The sequence below is a fragment of the Leopardus geoffroyi genome, chromosome C3 (assembly GCF_018350155.1).
Source record: "Leopardus geoffroyi isolate Oge1 chromosome C3, O.geoffroyi_Oge1_pat1.0, whole genome shotgun sequence".
NCBI classification, from domain to species: domain Eukaryota; kingdom Metazoa; phylum Chordata; class Mammalia; order Carnivora; family Felidae; genus Leopardus; species Leopardus geoffroyi.
The window spans coordinates 55,935,913-55,960,769 of record NC_059338.1 but is presented as its reverse complement, the minus strand read 5'-3'; the positions used below and the strand labels follow the sequence as shown (position 1 = coordinate 55,960,769).

The 24,857-nt window shown below is 42.9% G+C and overlaps 2 protein-coding genes across 7 annotated transcripts in view; both read left to right on the top strand.

Annotated features, from left to right (window-relative positions):
* Positions 1-996, top strand: part of FMO2 (flavin containing dimethylaniline monoxygenase 2) — a 29,567-nt gene extending 28,571 nt beyond the window's left edge. For all 4 annotated transcript variants that reach the window (XM_045452948.1, XM_045452949.1, XM_045452947.1 and 1 more), the window contains one exon: positions 13-996. In XM_045452948.1, coding sequence (XP_045308904.1) covers positions 13-364 — 352 coding nt within the window. In that variant the 3' untranslated portion in view covers positions 365-996. The remainder of the gene's footprint in view (positions 1-12) is intronic.
* A 7,616-nt stretch (positions 997-8,612) lies between these two features.
* The window catches only part of FMO1 (flavin containing dimethylaniline monoxygenase 1), a 31,812-nt gene continuing 15,567 nt past the window's right edge, over positions 8,613-24,857 (top strand). Inside the window, exons 1-3 of one of the 3 annotated variants that reach the window (XM_045452945.1) lie at positions 8,613-8,724; positions 14,614-14,750; positions 23,988-24,176. In XM_045452945.1, coding sequence (XP_045308901.1) covers positions 14,619-14,750; positions 23,988-24,176 — 321 coding nt within the window. In that variant the 5' untranslated portion in view covers positions 8,613-8,724; positions 14,614-14,618. The remainder of the gene's footprint in view (positions 8,725-14,613; positions 14,751-23,987; positions 24,177-24,857) is intronic. The other 2 variants (XM_045452943.1, XM_045452944.1) reach the window with 2 other exon arrangements.

Sequence of the window (24,857 nt, the reverse complement as noted above, 5' to 3'; positions counted from 1 at the left end):
TTCTTCATTAAGGTTTGGAAAGAGTCAGAGTCAGACACTGCAGACCGATTACATCAACTACTTGGATGAGCTCGCTTCAGAGATAGGTGCGAAGCCAGACCTCCTGTCTCTCCTGCTAAAAGATCCCAAACTGGCCATGAAGCTCTATTTCGGACCCTGTAACTCCTACCAGTACCGGCTCACTGGGCCTGGGCAGTGGAAGGGAGCCAGAAGTGCCATTGTCACTCAGAAAAAGAGGATACTGAAGCCTTTAAAGACACGGGCACCAACAACCTCATCTAATTTCCTAGTTTCCTTCCTGTTGAAAATCCTGGGGCTTCTTGCTATTTCTGTAGCCTTTTTTTTCCAGCTTCAGTGGTTCTAATCTGTCGGAGTAAGGCTTTTGACTTTAGTGTCAGTCAGCTCCTCTTTAAAAACAAAAAAGGCTAAAAGAAAAAATATTAAATCTAGATTCTGTTTCAGAGCTGATAGGAACAGAGAGGTGGTTGTAGAGAATTAGCAGAATTAGGTCCATGTAAAACACCACAATGGCGTCATGAAATTTCTTGGCCATTCCAACCTTTCCTCAAGTTCGCCAGATTCTCTAAAAGGACAAATAACATGGCCATGTACATAGTGCTGCCAGCCCTTACATAACACAGTTGTGTGGAAAAAAATAGAAATGCACAGAATGAAAAGCAGGCCCCATGGCTTAAAACATTGGGAAATTTCAACAGTGAGTAAATATCTAATCCCCTGCGTGATGCTCTTAATAGTCCCCTTACCCAGACTGTATTTGGTAACAAAGTCCTTGGGTGTTACGTCATGCTCCATTTGCTTAGTGGGGCATTGCTCAAAAGTCCTGGAGATAACAATGAGAGGATAGACTCAAAAAACGATGGCAATGATGTGACAGACTTCTAGTACCTCATGTTGAAAGCTGAGCCAATAGTCACGTTTCTGATACTTTGACATAAAACCACTGTAAAAATAAAAATAAACATGCCATAATAGCTATATACATATTTAGTACTTACCATTGACCAGACATTGTGCTAAGTGCACAGTATAGTATTAACTTCATTTAATTCTTGCGATAATTTTGTTAGATGGGTGTGGCTATCATACCCACTTGTCAGATGATGGAACTGAGACTCAGAGCATTTGGGTAACATGCCCAAGACCATACAGCTGGTCTTGTCGTGGAGCTGGGATTTGAACCCAGTTTTGCTTGACTCTAGAACTGCAGATCATAACCTTTCTGCAGAATCTACTTATTGACAAAAGCCTTTATTATTGATCAAGTACTTATTAACAGTTTATTTTCTTTATAATCATATATATGTTGCTTTGGGAGGAACTTAACACAGACAATAGCACTCTTCTTGCAAATATGATCAATTAAATTTTTTTTGAGTGAGAGAGAGAGAGTACATGAGTGGGGAAGAGGAGTAGAGGAACAAGGGGAGAGAGAATCCTAAGCAAGCTCCACACTTGGCGTGGAGTCCAAAGTGGGGCTTGATCTCACGACTGTGAGATCACGACCTGAGCTGAAATCAAGAGTCAGATATTCAACGAACCAAACTATCCAGGCACCCCCAATTAATTGATTCATAATATTTGGTTTATAGTCCAGCTAGATCTAAAAAGCATTTGAAGGGATTAACAGTGCGAGACACCTATACAAGAACATTTCAAATAGCCACTGACATTTTGAAAAAATAAGCACCAAGGAAGAAGTATATGTTCCAAGTAGATGAAAAGCATTATAATGATTGAGCCTTGTATATAGCTCTAACTTTATAATCAAGGCAAAGGCAAAACAATATGTAATCTCCGTCATCTGATGAAAGGAAGCATACCAGTTTTTTAGGAGACACATTTTCCTGGAACCGAAATCTAAAAAAAAGACACAAGCAATTCAATGTCAGTAAGCTTTGAGCAACATAATAAACATCCAGTTTATCTGTCCACTACAGCCATTCTTTCCATGAAGTGTGCTTTGGGAGATAAACTATGCCCTAAACCCAGACCAAGGCCTTCTGAAGAGGGAAAAGGTCAGAGGTTAGAGATTTAGACAAACGTCTCCTCTTACTTTTCCAAAGCCTTTGTGGACACTGTTCTTTACTTGGGCCTGGATTTGTTTCTGAAGTGCCTAGAGCAATGTAATGACAATCGCTATCAGTGGAAGCTTTATTTCTTTAGAGTCCATTGAAATAACACCACCATTTAAATGCAACATTTGTTTTCATTGCTCCTATAAGCAGTTTCCTTTGAAAAAATTGCAGATGGTATGTATACTTCTTAATTAAAAACTGATTATTTTGCTAATTATTAAAGATTATTTGCAAGCCTTTATATCATTAATAATAATAATAGAATTTATCAATCTTGTATAGCAAGAGAAGGCGAACTACTTCCTGTAGGTTAAGTTTTATTGGAACACAGTCACAACATACATTGACGGTCTGTGGCCGCTTGCAAGCTACAATGGTGGAGTTGAGCAGCTGTGATAGAAACAGTAGGACTCACAAAGCCTAAAATATTTTACTACCTGGCCCTTTACGGAGAAAGTTTGCCAATTTCTTTGTCGTCCCAGTTATTTTTCATAACTTGCTTCATTCATCATTACCACCACCAGGGAAGTAACTATGGTTATTATCCTACTTTTACAGTGGAACAAATTGAGAAACAAGGTTAGGTTGATACTGAATCAGTGGGGAAAACAGCTCCATTAGGACAAAATTATTATTAAATGTATAACCTTGAAAATTTTAGAAAGAGGATGATCTCTTGAAATCTTTCCAAGTATTCTGAAATCTTTTTAAAAACATAAATAGTTCATTTCCAGAGTCTGAGATTCACTAAGGAAGACTCATCCAAGTTTATGCTTCTGCCTCTATATACCCTGAAACAGGAAACTATCCCAGACAAACCACCTAGGATAGTTTGTTCCAAACTACAACCCACAGACTATCTCGGGGAGCTTCTAGAAGTGCAGATTCTTGGAGGAGGAATTAAGATGGCAGAGAAATAGAGGGACCCTAAGCTTGGTTCATCCCTTTAACATAGCTAGATAGTTATCAAAGCATGCTGAACACCCAAGAAATCGATCAGGCGTCTGAGAGAACAAAAACTGGTGGTCTACAAGTAGAAAAGCCACCACCTTTCGGAAGGCAGGAAGTGCTGAGCGTTGACTCAGGGGAGATATAACTGTGGGTACACCAGCGGGGAGGGAGCCCTGCTCATGGAGACTACCACAAAGTATTATAAGCAGCAGGGCACAAAGTCTGAGTCTTTAGAAGTCCACTACCATGGGACGTGCCTGACTTAAAGGTACTCGGGTGGCAAAGCAAGGCGGAGTCCCAGGAGTGACAGTATGGACTGAGGATCCCCTGGGTCGCAAGAAGAATGGGTGGCTCCCACATGCTGCACTGTTCCCAGACACAGGAGCAGGGTCTCTGGCTGAAGGCAGTGAGCCAGGGTGCCAGCTTTCTGCTCTATTTTGCTATAAACTCTGAACCACTGCATGATCATGTGATCACTTTCCTAGCACGGGCTGGCAAACACTTGTGCTGTTGCACAAGTATGGCAAGACCCTCCCCCAGAGGAACAGCACTGGTCCAGGCTGCAAAAGTTTCTAAAATTTGGAGTTTTGAAACTCAGTCACACGCCTGCGATAAAAGAAGCTCGGACACAGGCAGGGTGAACGCAGGGTCCTGACAGAAACCAGGGACACAAGAGGGATGACTGATTGCTCTTCTGTGAGGGTTCCCCCAAAGAGTGGGGGGGGGGGGCACAAACTTTCAGCTCCAGAGCTAAAGAATGTGGCACCACCATATTCATCCCACCCATCAGCGCTGAAAGTCTTCAAGGAGCAAATCAGCACCACCTAGTGGAGGCCTAAGCTACCTACACCAAGCCTCACCCACCCTGTGCCCTGGAGGTGTATTTCCACTGAACAAGACAGCAGGAGAATGAGCCCAGCATTCCCCTCCCCCAGAAGACCAACACAAACAACTCACTCACACAAAGTCTACTGATCATAGAGTGCTGCAAGCTTCAGCTCTAGGGGAAATAGGATCTCACTTCCTTTTTACTTATATTCTTTATTTTATTTTTTTCACTTATTTTCTTATTCTTTTCTATTCCTTATTTATTTATTATTATTTTAGTTTTTATTTATATATATATTTTTTTAATTTTTTGTTTGTTTTCATTTCATTTCATTTTATTTATCTATAATAAACAGTGCAGCATGTTGGAGCCACCCACTCTTCTTGTGACCCAGGGGATCCTCAGTCCATACGGTCACTCCTGGGACTCTGCCTTGCTTTTGGGTGGTTGGGGGAGCAATATAGATTGTTTTAAAAAGCAGACCAAAACACAGCCAGGATCTAGTTTGGGGGTTTTTTTAATTTTTTTTCCTTGTTTTTTTTTTGTGTGTGTTTGTTTTGTTTTGTTTTTGTTTTATTCCCTTATTTTTTTCCTAGACAAAATGATGAGATGGAAAATTCACCCCAAAAGAAAGAACAGGAAATAGATCTCATGTCCAGAGATTTAACCAATACAGATATAAGATGTCTGAACTATAATTTAAAATAATGATTATAAGGATTCACTGGGCTTGAGAAAAGCATAGAAGACACTAGAGAATCCCTCTCTTCAGAGATAAAAGAACTAAAATCTAGTCAGGCTGAAATTAAAAATGCTATAACTGAAAATGCAAACCCATAAGGAGGCCATAAAAATGAAGAGGGATAAAACAGAGGAGTGAATCAGTGACATAGAAGATAAAATTATGGAAAATACTGAAGCTGAAAAGAAGAAGAAAATAAAGGTAATGGATCATGAAGGCAGACTTAGGGAACTCGGCAACTTGTTAAATGGAATAACATTTGTATCATAGGAGTCCCAGAAGATGAAGAGAGAGAAAAAGGGGCAGAAGGTTTATTCAAACAAATTATCACTAAAACTTTCCTAATCTGGGAAAGGACACAGACATCAAAATCCAAGAAGCAGAGAGAACTCCCATGAAAGTCAACAAAACCCAACCATCACCAAGGCATATCCTAATCACATTCACAAAATACACAGACAAGGAAAGAATCCTGAAAGCAGCAAGGGAAAATAGTCCTTAACCTACAAGGGAAGATAGATCAGGTTCACTGCAGATCTGTCCACAGAAACTTGGCAGGCAAGAAAGGAATGGCAGGAATATTCAATGTGGTGAATGGGAAAAATGTGCAGCCAATAATTCTTTATCCAGCAAAGCTGTCATTCAGAATAGAGAGAGAGAGAAAGAGTTTCCCAGACCAAAAAAAAAAAAAAAAAAAAAAAAAGAAAAGAAAGAAAAAGAAAAAACTAAAGGAGTTTGTGACCACTAAACTAGTCACAAATTTTAAGGGGGACTCTGAGTAGAGAAAAAAAAAACCTAAAAGCAACAAGACTAGTCACTGATTCACCACTGTTGGCAGAGAAAGTAACCATTCCAAGTAAAATATTTGACCTTCAGTAGGCACGGTACCCTCTCCACCTGCCCTTTCTGTATTACTAGTCTGTGTTCTCAGAAAAAGAAAAAGAACAACCTCAATGTGAAAGGGACTTAGGGAGTTACCCACTCTTAGGAATATCAGTCAACCAATCACCATCAAGAAAGGCACCTGTGGAGCCTCTTGATGCTTTCTTCTGGGGGAGTGGGAGAGCTGAGGGGTAGGGACTTGTGGCTGTCTTTAATTTTTAGAGGGAGAAAGAAAAAATTGCACTGGGTGGGTCTAATTTACTAAAGCTAAGTAAATTCTACACTCTCTTTCAACTCCACTCCACATCAGAGCAGGGTGGGGGAGGGTGGAGAGACTTCAGAAGATAATTTAGAAATACAGTGAAGGAGCCAGAAACATCATTCTAGTGCATCCATCAATAGAAGCCAGGTATGGTGCACTAACAACCAATCCCCAAAGCTCAAAACCTTGCAATAAGACAAAGATCCTTCCTCTTTCACGTTATGTATCCACTGGAGGCTAGGCTCTGCTCATCAGAGTCACTCAGGCATCCAGGCTAATGGAACAGCCTGGTTGAAAGTCTGAAAGTAGCTATAGCCACCGTGAAGAAAAAGGAAGTGCTCTCTGGTCTTACACTGGTAATTAACAGCTCTGAGCCCAGAAAGGACAATATGTTACTTTGGCCCACAATTGACTGACCAGAACTAGTCACATGTTCCCAGCCAAGAGACCAAGAGACCAAGAAGCTCTATCCTACCATGCACCCAGAAGGCAGAAAGTCCAAAATACTTCCTAAAAAGCATGATTGTCTACCAATCTGGCTTCCTAGGGCTCAAAAAGGGCCTGGATAGCTTTCTCCATTCCATGGCCTCAAGCACAGCTAATTTACAATAGCCCTAAAAATAGCAGAAAGTAAAGGTGTCACTGAAAGCCAATCTTCTCATTTTTAATTACTACAAGTCTCTTGCTAATTAAGAAAAATGAGACGATCTGATCGATGATCATGTTTAGGCTCAAGCAACGTTTTAAGTTCTTTGTTTCTACTTATGTCAGCAGCATGCCTGGTAAGGCCTAGTGACCTTACTACTAGGCATGTGCCAAAGATGCATGTACATATCAAGGTAAGTGCCTATGCCAAGTGTCCATCAACTGATGAATGGATGAAGAAGATGTGGTATATATATATCCAATGAAATATTACTCAGCCATCAAACAGAGTGAAATCTTAGGGCACCTGGATGGCTCAGTTGGTGAAGCATCTGACTTCAACTCAGGTCATGATCTTACAGTTCGTGAGTTTAAGCCCTGCCTTGCTCTTTCTGCTGTCGGCACAGAGCTCGCTTTGGATCCTCTGTCCCCCTCTATCTGCCCCTTCTCCCCCTCCTCCCTCAAAAGTGAATAAACATTTTTTTTAAAAAAGAATGAAATCTTGCCGTTGTCAATGATGCGGATGGAGCTAGACAAATATCATATGATTTCACTCAAATGTGAAATTTAGGAAACAAAACAGAAGAACATATGAGTGGGGGGGAAGAGAGGGAAGCAAACCATAAGAGACTCTTAACAATAGAGAACAAACCAAGGATTGATGGAGAGAGGTGGGAGGGGGATGGGCTAAATGGGTGATGGGTATTAAGGAGGGCACTTGTTATGATGGGTGTTACATATGAGTGATGAATCACTAAATTCTACTCCTGAAACCAACATTACACTATATGTTGGTTAACTCGAATTTAACTAAACTTTGGGGTGGGGGAAGTAAATGCCTAAGTACTGGGGTTTGGGACACTAATTGTGGCCCTAGTTCTCAAGGTGTCCCTGACTTGACGTCAAAGATACTCTGGTTTTTAAAAACATGCTTGAACTAATACCACTTTTGAGGGCTCCCTTTCTGGGTAAAAACTAAGCTTTGAAATGATTCAAATATTGTCCTCATAGCTGCAGGAAGGCAGCTGAACTCCACACAGCTAACAGTGCTGTCTCTGTGCCAAGTCTTTTGCCAGAAGCAAGGTAAAAGGTAAGCCTAATGAGCCAGCAACAGACTGGGTGATACACAAGGCTGTCTAGATACAGAGCTGAAGGGTGTGGTTATACCATAATGAAAATCAAGAAAAAGATTTATTCTTCCAGAACCTTCTCCCTGCTTCAATCTTACCAATCGGTCCTGACGTTTACTCTGTGCCTGTGGGAGTCATTTCAATACCACAAGTCAATAACCAAGACACCTTATCTGTCCTGGCAATGACATCGTTATCACCTTCATTGCAGCCACTCAGTGTTTACTATGTAAAAAAATCTCTGCGTGGATTATCCCATCTAATCCCCACCACAACCATCTGAGTTAGGTATTATTATGTTTATTTTAATTGAATAAGCTGAAGCTTTAAAAAGTTATATAATTTTCCCAAGATTATTCTGGTAATAACTGGTGAAGAGAGTACTCAAACCCAGGACTTGTGACTCCAAAAGTCATGATCTACCCAGATGTTTGTTACATTTCCCAAATGTCTGGGCAATCATCTGTACTTAAAAAGTCTTTTAAAAATGAATTTAACAATGTGGGTGATGTATGGTTTAAAAATAATAATGTGAAGGGCACCCAAGTGGCTGTCAGCTAAGCGTCTGACTCTTGGTTTCGGTTCAGGTCATGATCTCATGGTTTGTGGGTTCAACATTCCCTCATTGGGCTCTGTGCTGACAGCACAGAGCCTGCTTGGGGTTCTCTCTCTCTCTCTCTCTCTCTCTGTGCCCCTCTCCTACTTGCTCCCTCTCTCTCAAAAATAAACATTAAAAAAAACAAATAAATAACAAATAAAAAAAACAAATAAATAAAAACAATGTTAAATGGATCAAAACTTTAAAAGTGAACCTTTGGTATAGCAGCTATTGACATGATCGTCTTATTTGCTCCCTTTGAACAGCAAAGTTGATGAACAGTTAAGATGCCGCTGTGACTCACTAGGTTAATTTCTATTCTGCAGGGTGAAGTGTGAGTCTAAAGGGCATATCACCCACCAGGCAATGTTTTTCTCTTAGCATGATTGTACCATTAATCAAGTTAAAATGTAAGCAAAGACTAACCTTAGGTCCCGAATTCTGCATAACATTCCTTATCTCTTAGACCCAGTTCATCCGGACCCAGGGCCTGCTAGGACAACATTGGCTTGTGCTCATCCATTTCAATTCCTGCTGGCTCCAGAGTCCAAACTATAGTGGGAACTGTGGGAATTCCAGGTACATTAAAGTAACTACAGAAAGTGACCAGATATAATCTCTGATTTCTTTGAATTAGGGAGGTGGGACCCAGATTTTTTCTGTTTTGTTATTGTGCTTCAGGACAGAATTACCTCCCATTTGGCACAAGTTGGGAAAGATAAGTAACCCCCCTTTGGCATCTGAGTTGTCCTTTTCCCGTTGTTAAAAGTGCTCCATTCTATGCATTGTGACAAAGTTTCTTGAGTTTCTATGGTCAGATCTCTCTTGTTAACCCCACTCCCAGATGAATTCACTATAACTCTCAAAGGTTTTGGAAATCTTTTATAGCTACCCAGTTTAATGTCTTCTCATTTACAGATGGTGAAACTGAGTCTCAGTCCTTCATTACTTCTTCATTTCTCCTCCAGCCTAGGGAAACTCTGTGGCCTTGTAACTGACAAGATAAATTTAAATCCTAGCAGAATTTTTCTTATGTGGTTAGGAATGGGCTTGAGCAGGCGAGGAACAGCTGCGGGAAGACAGGAATCACAAAGCACGGCCCTGCTCTGACCTCAGTTTCTTACCAGCTTGTGCTCATTTGTTCCCAGGGGCCAAGTAGGCACCTTCACCCCTCCCCCAACTGCCATCCATCCAGCTAAATCTACTGTCTCTTCTTAGTCTTGAAATGCATGGCCCACTTAAGGACATTATATCATGGGGCACCTGGGTGGCTCAGTCGGTTAAGGGTTGGACTTCAGCTTACGTCATGATCTCATGCTTCGTGAGTTTGAGCCCCACATCCGGCTGTTTGAGCCCTACATGGGGCTGTCTGCTGTCAGCACAGAGCCAGCTTCGGATCCTCTGTCCCCGGCTCTTTCTGCTGCTCATGCGCGCGTGCACACGCACTTGCACGCGCGTTCTCTCTCTCTCTCTCTCTCTCTCTCTCAAAAATAAAATAAACAGGGGCGCCTGGGTGGCGCAGTCGGTTAAGCGTCCGACTTCAGCCAGGTCACGATCTCGCGGTCCGTGAGTTCAAGCCCCGTGTCGGGCTCTGGGCTGATGGCTCAGAGCCTGGAGCCTGTTTCTGATTCTGTGTCTCCCTCTCTCTCTGCCCCTCCCCCGTTCATGCTCTGTCTCTCTCTGTCCCAAAAATAAATAAACGTTAAAAATAAATAAATAATAAATAAATAAATAAATAAATAAAATAAAATAAACATTAAGAAAAGGATATTGTATCATTGTGCACTCAGTGCTGGTATCCAAGCACTTTCTGTGTAGTACTTGCTTTTTTAACATTGCAACTGCCGAAAACCCAGCTTTGCAAAAATATGACATCATCTAACATAACACAGCCGTAACTGATATTAAAACTATCAACTACCCATCAGCTTTGCTCAGAATTCAACATACATGTGTTTTCCTGGATATTTTAAAATCATTCACAGCACCTCTGCACACCATTTGGGGAATGGCAGGTCCAGACTCGTGTTCTGATATTAGCTCCCAGTGAATATTCGCTCAGTTAATTTTTTTTTTTTAAAAAGGATATACTGTGGTGAATTCATTCATTTTACCCACCAGGAAGTCAACTCATTGCCAAGTGTTTATGCAACTACTAGCACAGACCAAGTGTGCCACTCACTATAGAAAATAAGACAAAGGGGGGCACCTGGGTGGCTCAGTCGGTTAAGCGTCCGACTTCGGCTCAGGTCATGATCTCAGAGTTTGTGAGTTCAAGCCCCATGTCACGTTCTGTACTGATGGTGTGGAGCCTGCTTGGGATTCTCTCTCTCCCTCTCTCTCTCTGCCCCTCCCACACTCACTCTCTCTCTCTCAAAATAAATAAACTTTTAAAAAAAGAGAGAGAGAGAGAGAGAGAAAGGGAAAATAAGAAACGAGTCAAAGGAAATGCCCCACTTTAGGCAAACATATAACCTTGAGCAGAGAGAAGATTAACAGACCTGATCCAGTGAATCAACACTGTGATAGTCTCCTCTTGTGGGGAACATGCTATTTCCTATAAGTTTCAAGCTCACTGGGGAGCTGGGCAGTCATAGAGGCATCCATCGACCGTCTCTGGCTGCTACTTTTGCTGCTCCCTGTCTCTAGAGCTCATTTGCTTCCCTCTTCTGCCCACTGGCGTTCTTTTCAAACTTCAAAACCTGAAGCAACTAGTATTCCTCAGTATTGCTTTCCTATCACTCCAAAGTCACAGTATGAGCCTCTTCCTTCATGCTCTTATTGCAAGGCGTACATAAGACGCGACTCTGTCTTAGCGCGTAACACAGAATACTGCAATGATCTATTTATCATCCTGACTTCCCCGCCAGAGGGATAGCTACTCTGAAGAAGGCATCACACCTTATTCATCTTTCGTACTCACAATACCTCACCCAGAGCTTCGGATCACAGAAGCCCCTCATTGAGTGTTTGACCGCTAGACTAATCCATGAATGAATCGTGGAATCTGAGTTAACAGAATCCTAAAGGGCATTTGATTCCACCCTCTACATTACCTACTACTCTCCTACTTACAATATTTCCAAAAAATAATCTTACAGACTCTGCACAAATATCAGAGCCTGAAATGCTGTAAAGTGCTTATATGGAACTAAAATTTGCCTTCATGTAAGTAACATCTTCAGTTCCACCATTTCCCATAAATCTAATCCTTCTGTTTGCAACGATCCTTCAAATGCTTAGGGGCAAATGTTTACAGTACTGGGTCAGGCCCTTGGACTAAGAGTTGATATGGTTATCCTTTTTTGCAAAGTGAGCCCAAGGCAGTTGATTTCCTTGCCCAAGGTCTCCACAGTTACCTCACAGGGAGCCAGGTCCCTGGCTGGCCCTCCCTCTGACCAGGCTAACAGCTGGAGTGGATGCATTTCTCCTTCTCCTTCTCCTTCTTTCCCCTCCTCCATCTCCTCTTTCTTCTCCTTCCAAAATTTATTATTGAAATATAATTGACATATAACGTGACGGGTGCCTTGTCTTCTTATAGAACCAGTTTGGTGCTTTCATTCAGCAACATGTACCTGAAGCTACAACATCCTAGTCAAGGAAACATACACACTGGTTCTTGCCATACCAGAAGCCCATTTTTCCTCCATGGGACACCACCCTGGAAACATGGCAGAATATACACTGACTAGCCTCTCTCCGGAGAAGTTCGATCTCTACCTGCTGACCTCTAGTCTCAGTGGAGCCATGCTAGGGAAATTTCCCCCACCTTCCTTCTCAATCCAGCTACTGCAAATGGCTCTGCCCTCTCCCCTTCCAAAAGGAAACTGCTTTGTTTCCTGGTCCCCTGCTGAGGGCATGAGTATCCCGTTATAATCAGACCTGCTGTCTTTACAGAGCCAGCATGCTTCTGCACACAGCTGCAGATATCATAGTGATACATGCAATTCCTCTCTTCATTCCGAGAGTCATCTTTCCCATAATACTCTTGGGGCTCCCTGAGTGGCTCAGTTGGTTGAGCATCCGACTCTTGATTTTGGCTCAGGTCATGATCTCACATTTCATGGGATCAAGTCCCCCGTATCAGGCTCCGTGCCAAGCATGGAGCCTGCCTCAGATTCTCTTTCTCTCCCTCTGCCCCAATTCCCCAACCCCCCCCCCCCCCGCCCTGCTTGTGTGCACACGCACTCTCTCTCTCTCAAATAAAAAAATAAAATCTGGTGGGTGGGGGATGGGTTTAATCAGAGAGGAGGTTGGTGAGGGACGGGTTAAATAGGTGATCAGGATTAAGGAGGGCACTTGTGATGAGCACTGGGTGTTTAAATGATGGATCACTAAATTCACCACCTGAAACTAATATTACACTGTATGTTAACTAATGAATTTAAATAAAAACTTGAAAAAGAAAAAAATAAAATAAAATCTTTTTTAAAAAAGTGGATATTCTTCATTGAATGTCTACTATGTCTCACAAAAATGAAGAGCATGATTTCCCATTTTACAAATGAGGAAAGTGAGGCCCAGAGGGGATATTTTCCTATGTGCCAAGCTGATAGAGCAGGGATTTGAAATAGATGTGTCTGGTCCCAACACCCATATTCATTTCATTACATCAGCTGTCTCTCTAAATGTAGGGTCATTTTATTTCTCTAGGACGCAAGGCAGGGAAAATTGTATGAGGTTGTGTTTCTATGGTATCCATTAGGATCTAGAGCGTGACTTCCCCTAAAGGGGACCTACCAGCTCTCTCCCAGTAAATCAGAGCTAGTAGCTTCGGGGAAGAAACTTTTACAAAACACCTGAAAATAAATGGGCCTTTCCATTTCATTCTAGAACTATTTATTGAGCACCCGTTGTATTCTGTTCCAAGGACTTCCCTGGCCACAGAGGCCCCAGCAGAGAGCAAAGCAGATGAAGTCTCTATAGTTGAGCTATTTCTCTCAAAAACGAAAGATGTATGTCCAGTTTTGTGGAAAAAGCTCATCTGTGCAACGAGAAAATAGCAAATGTTCAGGAAAACAATGCCTTCGGGGGCACTTCTTGCATTGACTCTGGGACCCATGCACTTTCAAAACTCACTAACGTCAGGAGATACAATTGTCACAAAAATGTATTAGGGAACAACTCTAAATCACATGATTCACTGTTAAATGTGGATGAACTGGCCAAAACGTATAGGAATTAAAAGAGCAGAAACTTACTAATGGGAAAGACAGAGGAGGACACCAATTTTGGGAAATGGTTTTATAGTTATAATAGCTTATATTTATTAAGCATTTGTTACATGCCAGGAACAGTTCTAAATCATCTGATGTGTTGACTCCCTTGATTCTCACCAAACACTACAAGGAAACTACCACTATTTCCTCAATTTTTATGATGCACAGAGGGGTTAAATAACTTGCCCAAGATCACACGGCAGTGACTGGCAGAACTGAGCTTTAACCCAGGCAATCTGGTCTAGAGCCTGGTTGCTTAACCAATACACTATATTGCCTCTCAGCATTCTTGCATGGCCTGGGGACAGATGACCCTCCGCCTGTGCCAGTGGGGACAGGGCCATGTTCCCTGAGCTGCATCAGTATCTGAAGGGGAGAGGAGGGATGAATATCCACACAAAGCCTTGCACCCTCACCCTTCCACTGGCAGCCATCCACTGGCCGCAGATAGGAGAAGGATGGGCAACCGAGCTGGGACCCTGCGGTATGCCAGGGGCTGGGACTCTCCCAGGGCTGCCGTGGCACCTGCAGTGGCCACAGTTCTTGGCTTCTAGTCCCAACTCCGCTCCACCACTGCCATGTGGCCTTGTCTCATGCCACCACGCTAATCTGACCTCCAGTTTCATATGTTTATTTAAAAAAACATGTTAGGGGCACCTGGGTGGCCAGTCAGTTAAGCTTCCAACTATCGATTTCAGCTCAGGTCATGATCTCACGATTTGTGAGATCGAGCCCCACATTGGGCTCTGCACTGACACTTGGGATTCTCTCTCTCTCTCCCTTCCCCGCTTGTGTGCTCACGCTTGCATGCTCTCTCTCTCTCTCTCTCAAAATAAATACATAAACTTAAAAAACAAAACATGTTTGACCAGGCGATTCTTTCTGGTCTACTACTCTATGCCATTCTGAGACCCATGAAGGGAGGCAGGAGGCAGCAGCCCCATCCTGAATGCAAAACTCTCCACGAGAGGGTCTAATTTCAGCCACTCTGCCAGATGCCACAGTCTTGGCAAGAAATGTGCTAACATCAGGCACGAGCTCCGAGTGTAGGCGCAGGGACTTACGAGCACAGGGTTAAACCTGGGACCTGAACATCTCTCTTTTTGCACTCACAACACCAGAGGCCAGCCACAGAGGGGTCAAATGGAGCAAATTTCTTAACCTCCCCAGTTCTTTTTCCTGGTTGGCTAGAGCAGCCAAGCTGGGGTGGGGCTTTCACTTGTGAATAAAAGGCTCAGTTTTGCTTTCCCCTGCACCAGGGAACATGGCCAAGCGAGTTGCGATTGTGGGAGCCGGGGTCAGTGGCCTGGCCTCCATCAAGTGCTGCCTGGAGGAAGGCCTGGAGCCCACATGCTTTGAGAGGAGTGACGACCTCGGGGGGCTGTGGAGGTTCACCGTAAGTAGGGGTCTCAGCAGCTGTGCGATGTGTCTAATGGATAAGGCTGGACGGTGTGAAAGCATTTCTCCCAAGGCTGCTCTGGGGCGGGGGGATGAGTTAAAAGCATCTGCTGAACAGGGGCCAGGAGGGTTAATGAAATTGTTAAAAGAAAGAAGCAGGACACAGCCTGAGCTTGGGTGGGGAGTGTGGAAGCAACCCTACAAACTTTATCTAAAGCCAAGAGGAAGGAAGATGCCCACAAAGGGTGGGAGAGAATGGAGTGGCTGGGACAGCCAGGAAAGCCCAGAACAAGGGGAGCAGAAGCCGGGGGGTGTGAAGTGAGGCCAGAGGCTGTAGTGTTTGGGGCAAGCATATGAACCCAGCAGCGCAGGGATGCTGGCCTCCACCTGCTGGGCAGAACTGCTCACCTTCTTTTCTCCCCAGTCCTGCTGCCCCTGACGTGAAACAGCGCAGGGCTCGCTGGATGATGAGTTCTATACTCAAGGTGCTGCTGTCCAAGCAATGCCAATCTATGCCAAGAACAACCAGAAGTAAAGAATGTGAGTTAGGCGCCTTTTTTCCCTGAGGCAAAGAAAGTAATATCCTCAAGTCTCAGCAGGGCTACCGTCCAGACTGGAGAGGAGAACAGGGTAAGGAAGGAGAAGAGGGGACTCTACAGCCCACCCTTGGCTGGCCTGGGCCAAAGGGGATCGCAGCGGCACTGCTGGGGCCACTGAAACCCTTTGAGTCCTGTGGCTGGGCAGGGAAGCATTTGCATTAGAGTTCCCAAGCCTCCTCCTGGCCCTCCTTCTCTAGAGCTTTAAACATGCTGATGAGAAAGCTGTCGGGAATAGTGAAAAGGAACAAGGTGTCAGACGTCCGGGCCTCAGAGCCCATAAGGGGCTAAGAGAAAGATGCGGCACTCCTCTACCCTAGAAGAATGGAATTTGGACCTGGAATAAAGGATTTCCTAACTCTGTGAGCAAAGCTCCCCAGAGGCCAAGGCTGCTGGTTAGTTGCAGTTCTCCTAGCATAGGTCCGCTTGCCCCACATAAAGAACTGCAGGTGTTGAAATGTGACCATCGATACATAGAAACCTCCTCCGAAGGCACTAAGTGAAAGAGTACATCTGTTCCCATGTTTCAAAGTGCATACTTTCCATTAGGACAGCAGAAACCTAACACCCCTGCTGTACCTCTCCCCTCCTGTGCCCACTGAAGACCTTGCTAGTCAAGCATGATACACTTCCCCTGATAAGCCTCAGAATCCTTCTTAACACATACTCAAGATAAATAGGACTAATCTATCACAGCTGGGAGTTGGCTTGCAAGATGAAAGTTCCCAGTTAAAAGGATAAATAGCAGAATTTCAGTCAAAGCAAAGGTGAGTCCAGAAAGAAAAAAAAAAAGCCCAGAGACCTGAGGATACTGGACAAAAAAAAAAAAAAAAGCACCTTATATAGGTCACAGACACTTAATTATTCACATGTAAAAATCACTGATCTAAGAATCAAGAGAAATGAGTTCCAGATCCAGCTGTGCCCAACTGGCCGTGTGACTTGGGCAGGTCAAACACCTATGCATGAGCACCGTGGGGGATACAGAAATGAGAATAATACATCAAACCCCCAGGCTGCTGCCAGGGTAATGAGAAGAGAGTAGGATCCTACAAATTAGACACAGTGCTGTGGGTATTTAAATGAGGTCAGGATTGGGGCGCCTGGGTGGCTCAGTCAGTTAAGCGTCCGACTTCAGCTCAGGTCACGATCCCACGGTCTGTGAGTTCGAGCCCCGCAACGGGCTCTGGGCTGATGGCTCGGAGCCTGGTGCCTGCTTCCGATTCTGTGTCTCCCTCTCTCTCTGCCCCTCCCCTGTTCATGCTCTGTCTCTCTCTGTCTCAAAAATAAATAAACGTTAAAAAAAATTTAAAAAAAAAACTTAAAAAAAAAAATAAATAAATAAATAAATAAATGAGGTCAGGATTGTATCCACTGGAGGAAAGTCAGGGAAGGCTTCATGGGGGAGATGGTGTGCGATGGAAAGATTTCAACAGGCAGACGAGACTGAGTGGGAGATTACAGGGAGGAAACCAGTAAAGAAAAGGTACTGAGCAGGCTTGGAAAATAAAAATAGCTCATTGGTGTATGTGGCGTGCGTAAGAAATAATGGGAGGGGATGAGGGTGGCTGAATTTTCTGGCAAGGTATTATTTAGAAAGCAATTGATAATGAGGAACGCAATAAAGGAGGTACTTTTTATTAGTGTATCGATTTGCTTATGTTGGCATGATGGGAAGACCCAGACATGTTTACAGGCAAAGAGAAGCTACCTGGACAGGGGAGGTAGGGGGGTGGGGGGGGACTATTGATTACTTGAGCCCAAACAGAACAAGATCCTACAGACAAGGGAAGGGGTGTTGTTGTAGGCCCAGCAGAAGGATTTGCCTCAGAAAGGTGGAGAGGCCTCGATCCCATCAGGAAAATACGGCCTCTGTGGAGGATAAAGGAGTGGGAGTGGGGAAGGGAGGGGGGAAGTAAGAAAAACAGAGAAGGTCGGGGAAACCTATCTCGAAGCACATGATAGGGCATCGACAGGATGGCAAAGAGGATAATACAGCAGAAGTAGCCCAAGTAACAAGTCCTTCCAGCCCCACTGCTTTCTGTCTTCAATGAGAACACAGAACCGATTTGAAATATAGATAAAAGCTCGGGTACTGGGAGCCAGGAAAACCACCCCACCTTCATTCAGCAGCCCTCTCTTGACACAGTGGCCTCTTGAGATAACTGTACCACCTTGAGATTTCTCGAAAGCCTGAGAGAAAATCCCTAAACTAAGGTGCCCTTAAAGGAACCTTTCAGCTCCAACATGCTATGAGCCTTCTGAGTCTTTCTAGAGGCATCCCACTCTCCTCCTACCTCAGCGCACGTGCACATCCGCACACAGGCTTGGTTACAGGGTGTCTCTGTCTCTGCACTCAAAGCAAGTGGCCAGCTCAAAACTTGCAGATTAAAGTGTCTGCTCCAGGGTGCTGGACTCTTGATTTCTGCTCAGGTCAGGATCCCAGGGTCGTGGGACTGAACCTCACGTCAGGCTCCACGCTTAGCATGGAGCCTGCTTGGGATTCTTTGTCTCTCTTCCTCTGCCCCTCTCCCCTGCTCTGTGTCTCTAAAATATAAATAAATAAATAAATAAATAAATAAATAAATAAATAAATAAAATTTTAAAATGAAAAAAATAAAGTGCTCGCCCAAGGGCTGTGCTTACCAGAAAACCCACAGGGGATCCTTAGTTCCCCTTCTGGGCATCAGGGATCACCGGGCAAAAATGGACAAGCCATCTGCAGAAACCCAAGACAACACATATGGAGACTGCCTCTATTTCCAAATAGGGAGACACCCCCAAAGATTATAGAGATTAGAAACCACTGTGCTTAATTTGACACTCAGACACCCATTTCTCTGGCCTCTTCCAGCTACCATAGCCTCAAGCAAAGAGGAAACAAAGGTTGCAATGGAAAAGAAATGGCATCATTCCTTGGGGTGGGAGAGAGGTGGTGATCTTTAATAAGAAATAAATTGGTAATAATTGGGATACGTTGGTAAAGAGCCCACTTCTGTCCACTAACTCAAGTGGGGGCAAGCGAGATGTATGGAAAGTCTATCTCACAACCAATTCTCTTAGGCTCCTAAGAGGGAAGGGAGGCTTAGGGCAGTAACACCATAGGTTGATTACTTCAATTATAAAGTAACATTGAAATAAAATGTGAGGAATTGTCCCATCACTCAAAATGAATTTTACTCAGAGAATTTTAGTATAGGAAGGGATCTTAAGGGATAGCCTTCCTGTAGAACCACACTGACATTATCTAGAGGAAATTATACTATACTGGTAGAAACACATTCGGCTTCATCCTTCGCATCCCTGAAACATATTCCAGGGCCTACTAACCCTCCCAGAATGATGTTCTGGCCTCCAGTGAGACTCCAACTCTTGCTAGGGAGAGGAGGAGACAAAGAAACATGGATTCTGGCTGCCCAAAGGAGAGGAAAAGAAGGCAGTAATTGTTCTTGGAGAGCAAGAGGTGTGAATGTCCTGTACAGAGAGAATGTCTCTATTTAGGAGTGACTTTTATTATCATTTTACATTTATTTTTAATATGAGACAGGAGAGACATCTGAACTGTCAAAGCTTTCTTCCCATCACCTATTATCCTCTCTGAAGGACACAAAGCTTCAGAAAGTAAATCTCCATAATAATCATGGAGGAATAATATGAGTAACAGTTAACATTTATTGAGAGCTTAGCAGACACTATCCTAAACACATTACAGCTATCTCAGTTTATCCTAGCGGATACACACTATTATTATAATACCTATTTATAGCTGAGGAAACTGACTCGATTTCAGCATAGGTCATGATCTCAAGGTTTGTGAGTTTCAGTTTGAGCCCCCCCAACTCCTCCCGGTTCTGCACTGACAGTGGGGAGCCTGCTTAGGATTCTCTTTCTCCATCTCTCTCTGCTCTTCCCCTGCTTCTGTGCGTGCTTTCTCTCTCTTTCTGTCTTTCTCTCTCTCTTTCTCAAAAATAAATAAACTTTAAAAAAGAAAATTCCCAAGAATCCCCAGATAAAACTGTAGAGCTTGAAGATGAACCTAGGCAGTCTGGGTCTGGGTCTGTGCTGTCGAGAACTGTTCTTCATGCATTTCCAGTGTCTGGCTCAAGAATGAGAACATGTAAATTCTGGACAGTTCAGGGAGTCCCACCCAAGTGTCTTAGCAGATGACTGTGACCTTTCCATTCATTACATTGCAGGACCAAAGTAGACCGGGAAGCCAGAACCGCTCAGTGCATGCTCTTAGACTTTGCTCTCTGTCCCCGTCCATCCGTCCTCCCCTTCCACTTTTCCCTTCAAAACAAAAACCTTTCCCCTACACGGCCCCACCAATTCATGAGGCATGTGACTTGGAGCACCAGGGCAATTGGCAGACCCACGCAGGGACGATGCCAAGAGGGTGTATAGCTGGAGGTCCCAACAGGACCTGGGAATCACTGGGGCAAACACAGGAGGGCAGGCGGCAGGAGCCGCATACAGAAGTACTCTCTGTATCTTTCTAGGAGGAACAATCAGTGGGAAGAAAGAAAAGAGCAAAGAGTTGGTCTTGGATTCCGCCCTAAGGGCTAAGTTTCCCTCTAAACTATAGCGCCTCCTTGGCTAATGTCTGTGATACGTTGTTTCAAGATAGGCCTCAGGTTTTCCAGGAAGACTCTCTTCTCCCTGCCTTTACAATTATCTCCCAGAGTTTTACAAAACAGCATTTTTTTCTATTTATATTTCTTTGTTCATCTGTTCTAAGGTCCCATTAATACATGGTTCCTGGCTTATGCAACTCCACTGAGCCCCATTACTCTCTGCTGTTTAAATGTGCCATTCCAACATACGGAAAAAATTTTTGAGCCATTTTTATGGAAATCTTTACAACATTTATTATGCACATCTCTTCCCCTATTAAAACAGTATATATTCCTAACTTACCCTTTTATTATTGTTAACTAGAAATTGCCAGTATTAACCAAGTATGATTCACTATGTGATGTTTTCAGATGCTAGAGAAAAGTGAGCAAGCTTTGGCCTAATTGACCCCAGAACATTCATAACTGATGTTTCTCTTATTATACTATAGCTTCTTCCCCTGCTGTTTGCTCTCACTGCTCCACATTACATCTCTTTATAGCTGTTCCTATTCTCTTTTTTTCCTGTAACCCAGAGGAAGCATCACTTTTAATTAAATAAAACCAACACTAAATTTTGTTCTAATAGCTGGCTTCAACTTTAAAGCTCTACTATTCAATAAAGTAGCCACTGTCTGCATGTAACTATGGAATCGGTTCATATTGGAATTGGTTCACTAAAAACTTGAATTTTTTATTTCACTTAATTGTAATTAATTTTAATTTTAAAACCAATACTCAGTTCAGTTACTGGAGTGTTTTTAAGCATATTTGCTAACAGTTTGGGTATGTGAATCCCCTTTTTCCAATAAAAAATTGGCATTTGAATTGAGAAGTATAAAATATACACTAAGGGGCACCTGGGCAGCTCAGGTGAGTTGAGCATCTGACTCTTGATTTTAGCTCAGGTCATGATCCCAGGTTCGTGGGAATGAGTCCTGCATAGAGAGCTCCACACTGAGCTTGGAGTCTGCTTGTGGTTCTCTCGTTCTCTCTCTCTCTCTCTCTCTCTCTCCCTCTCCCTCCCATGGCCTCTCTCCCCTGCTCATGCTCTCTCTCTCTCTAAAAATAACAAATCTTTTAAATGAATTCTTTAAAAAGAGAAAAATAAATTTTTAAACAAATAAATAAAATATACACTGATATTTGAAAGACTTGCTATGAGTAAAAGAATGTAATCTACTTCATTAGTAATATTTATAGTGATTACGTGTTGAAAGTATAAAATTTGACATATGTTGAGTTAAATAAAATATACTGTTAAAATTAATTTCACCTGGCTCTTTCTACCTTTTTAAATATGACTGCCAGAAAATTTTAAAGAGCATAAGTGGCCTCCACCAAATTCCACTTTGGTAGGACTGCTCCAAAGTGTTGTTACTCAAAGTATGGTCTGTGCCCAACAGCATCTGCAGGGGAATTTGTTAGAAATACAGAATCTCAAGTTCACCCAGACCTACTGAATCAGCATCTACATACGAGTAAGATTCCCCAGGTGATTCTTTTTTTTTTTTTTTTAATGTTTATTTATTTATTTTGAGAGAGAAAGAGAGAGAGGGAGAAGAGGAAGAGACAGAGAATCCCAAGCAGGCTCTCACAAGCCATGAGATCATAACCTGAGCCAAAATCAAGAGTCAGGCACTTAACCAACTGAGCCACCCAGGTGCCCCCAGTTATCTTTCAATGAAAGAAAATAATGACAAATTTTATGCATTTCTGGCTAACAGTTTTCAAACTCACCTTAAAACATCAGTGATCCATGACTCGCACACAGTTCGAACCCCAGGCCACTCATCACACGAGTTAAGGCAACACTGAGACTGATCTAAGTCCCATTCAACACATAGAAGCCCACGTGTTTGGATATTGAGCAATGGTGAAGTATTGCTAGTAAAGTTTCCAGATGCTTACTCTCAATTTCTGTACTTGTCATAGAGGATTAACAAAGAATCCAGTTCCATATTGCTCGCCGAGCAATACGTCTTTGAGTAACAGTGCTTTAGATCTGCCTGCAGAATAAAAGATCAGGATTTAAATAGTCATCTTTCTTAGAAGCCTTTAGATTCCAGGTTTCTAGATTTATGCTGTATAAATGAGACTGGCAGAGGTGAGGCCCCAGACAAACAAGATACAGCTTGCTCCTTAGTTGATGAGATCAGTAACATTATTTCAGACCACAAAGACATGTTTATAAGTTTATTCTCTGTGCTCACTATACCCTTCCCTTTGAGGGAACGAAGTGAGCGCTTCTCCATAGGTGAGGCTTACATTCGTCTTTCCACTTGTTCACACAAACAAAATAATTTTTGCTTCACAGAGGACAAAAAAAAACCAAAAAACTGTAGATATCCAAAATGGTAAATAATATTAAAATACTGGGGCGCCTGGGTGGCGCAGTCGGTTAAGCGTCCGACTTCGGCTCAGGTCACGATCTCACGGTCCGTGAGTTCGAGCCCCGCGTCGGGCTCTGGGCTGATGGCTCAGAGCCTGGAGCCTGTTTCTGATTCTGTGTCTCCCTCTCTCTCTGCCCCTCCCCCGTTCATGCTCTGTCTCTCTCTGTCCCAAAAATAAATAAACGTTGAAAAAAAAATTAAAAAAAAAAATACTAAGGACCACATTCCCATTAAAATCAGAACAATCCTCCATAATACATTCAAAACACAGAGGCAATGTATATTAAAGACTAAATATACCAAAAGTGCTTATTACTCAACCTGGTTGTAGTTGTCTGAGACACTCACATGTGCTAGTTATTCGTGTCAAAACTAGGAGTGGGAAATTAGTGTTTCACTAAGTGCACAGTTGTCCATTCTGAAAACCTTTGACGTGCTTCTTCTCCCAAGTCCTAAATCCAAACAGCTTCCCTATGCTGCGCATTCTGACTTACTGCTACCTCACAAATCTCGCCTCTCTGTGGCAACCGCCATTGCCTCTGCTCGGGCTGCCATTAGCAATCAAGTGGATTTGTGTTTTAGGCTCTTCACTGGCCTCCCTCCTTCTTTTCCAGACTTCCTATTTCTTTTGTGGAACTGGAATTATCTTTCCAAAATTTAATATGAATCATTTCCACATAAAAACTCAGAAGACTGCCATAACCTTCCTATAAAATGCAAATTCCTTAACTTTAGATGCAGAGTCCTTCAATAATCTGAACCCTCTTCTCCGTGATTCTTTCAACAATACCGTGGGAAACCAAACTACCTAGCAATTGTCCATCATCCAGATAGTACTTCCTGGCTCTGGTCTATTTCCATATTTTCCCACATTTTGAAGTGATGCCATATCAATCTGGACAAGGGAGTTCATCCTGGGTTTATTTGTTAACATGTAGTGAATGAAATAGTAATTCTGATCATAAAATTAAGTATTCAGTGTTCACCCTATCTCAAGTGCAGGGTAACAAATCCCATTAGGAAGGGTTACCTTGGGGGACTCCTGGGAGGGCTCAGTCGGTTAAGCGACCGACCCTCAATTTCGGCTCAGGTCCTGATCTCATGGTTCATGAGTTCCAGCCCCACCTCAGGCTTTGTGCTGACAGCACAGAACCTGCTTGAGATTCTGTCTCTCCCTCTCTCCTCTCTCTGCTCCTCTTCCCATCTCAAAATAAATAAATAAACTTAAAAACAAACAAAAAAAGAAATGGTAATCTTGGAGTGCCTGGGTGGCTCAGTTGGTTAAGCATCCTACTCTTGATCTCAGCTCAGGTCCTGATTTCAGGGTCATGAGTTCAAGCTCCATGCTTTAAATTAAAGAAAAAATAAGAAAGAAAGAAAGAAAGAAAGAAAGAAAGAAAGAAAGAAAGAAAGAAAGAAAGAGAGAGAGAGAGAGAGAGAGAGAGAGAAAGAAAGAAAGAAAGAAAGAAAGAAAGAAAGAAAGAAAGAAAGAAAGAAAAGGAAATAAAAAGATAAAGGGTAACCTTAATCTTTATCAATGTTTGAAATGTCTAAAAAATCAATATCCGTTTCATGTGTGTGCACACACATGCACGAATGCAGACACACTCATGTGCGTGTACCGTTTGTACAGGAACATGTTGAAGAAGGAAGAGCCAGCCTCTACAGGTCTGTGGTTTCCAACAGCTGCAAGGAGATGTCTTGTTACTCAGACTTTCCTTTCCCAGAAGATTATCCAAACTATGTGCCAAATTCTCAATTCCTGGAATATCTCAAAATGTATGCAAACCGGTTCAACCTTCTGAAACACATTCAGTTCAAGGTAAGACACAAAACATGAGTTAGTAGTCAGGAAGTATTTCCTACCAATTTCCTATTTCTCTCCATAGCCTAGCCCTTGGCTCTGCAGATGAGATCATGAACTGGCAAGATTGTTGACAGCTGGCTGGATTCCTTTTCCCCTTGTACTCATCCCCACCCACCCCCGCCGCCTTAAGTAAATCTGGAGGTGGAAATGGATACTTTCAGTAAGGATTCGCAGAATAAATTTTTAGTTTGCAATAATTTCACCCAAGTACCCAAAGGGACCTAAAAATATCAGGCCACATTCTCAGCTCGGAACAAATGCACATAGTGACACTGATGACTTCTACCCATACCTAGGCACTCTCCTCTGGACTATCCCTCTATAGGAATAAGCATGTGCAGGGGCCCACACATAAGAGAACCCCACGATCTGAAGGAAATCTTTTCTAGATATCCTTGGGAATAGAAAGATCTTTGAATATTGTTCTTTATAGAGGCCTTACCACCTCCCTTCCCATTTCCAAGAACAGAGACAGGAAGAAGGTAGAAGGATGGGGACAAATATATCTTCTTTTTTCCCCTCTCCAAGAAACATGAAAAATCCACATGTTTTCTTTCTCCTCTCTTCCCCTCTCCCTACTACAGATGGGGATAGTAAGGAATTCCTAGGGAATTGAAAACAACATGAATGACCAAC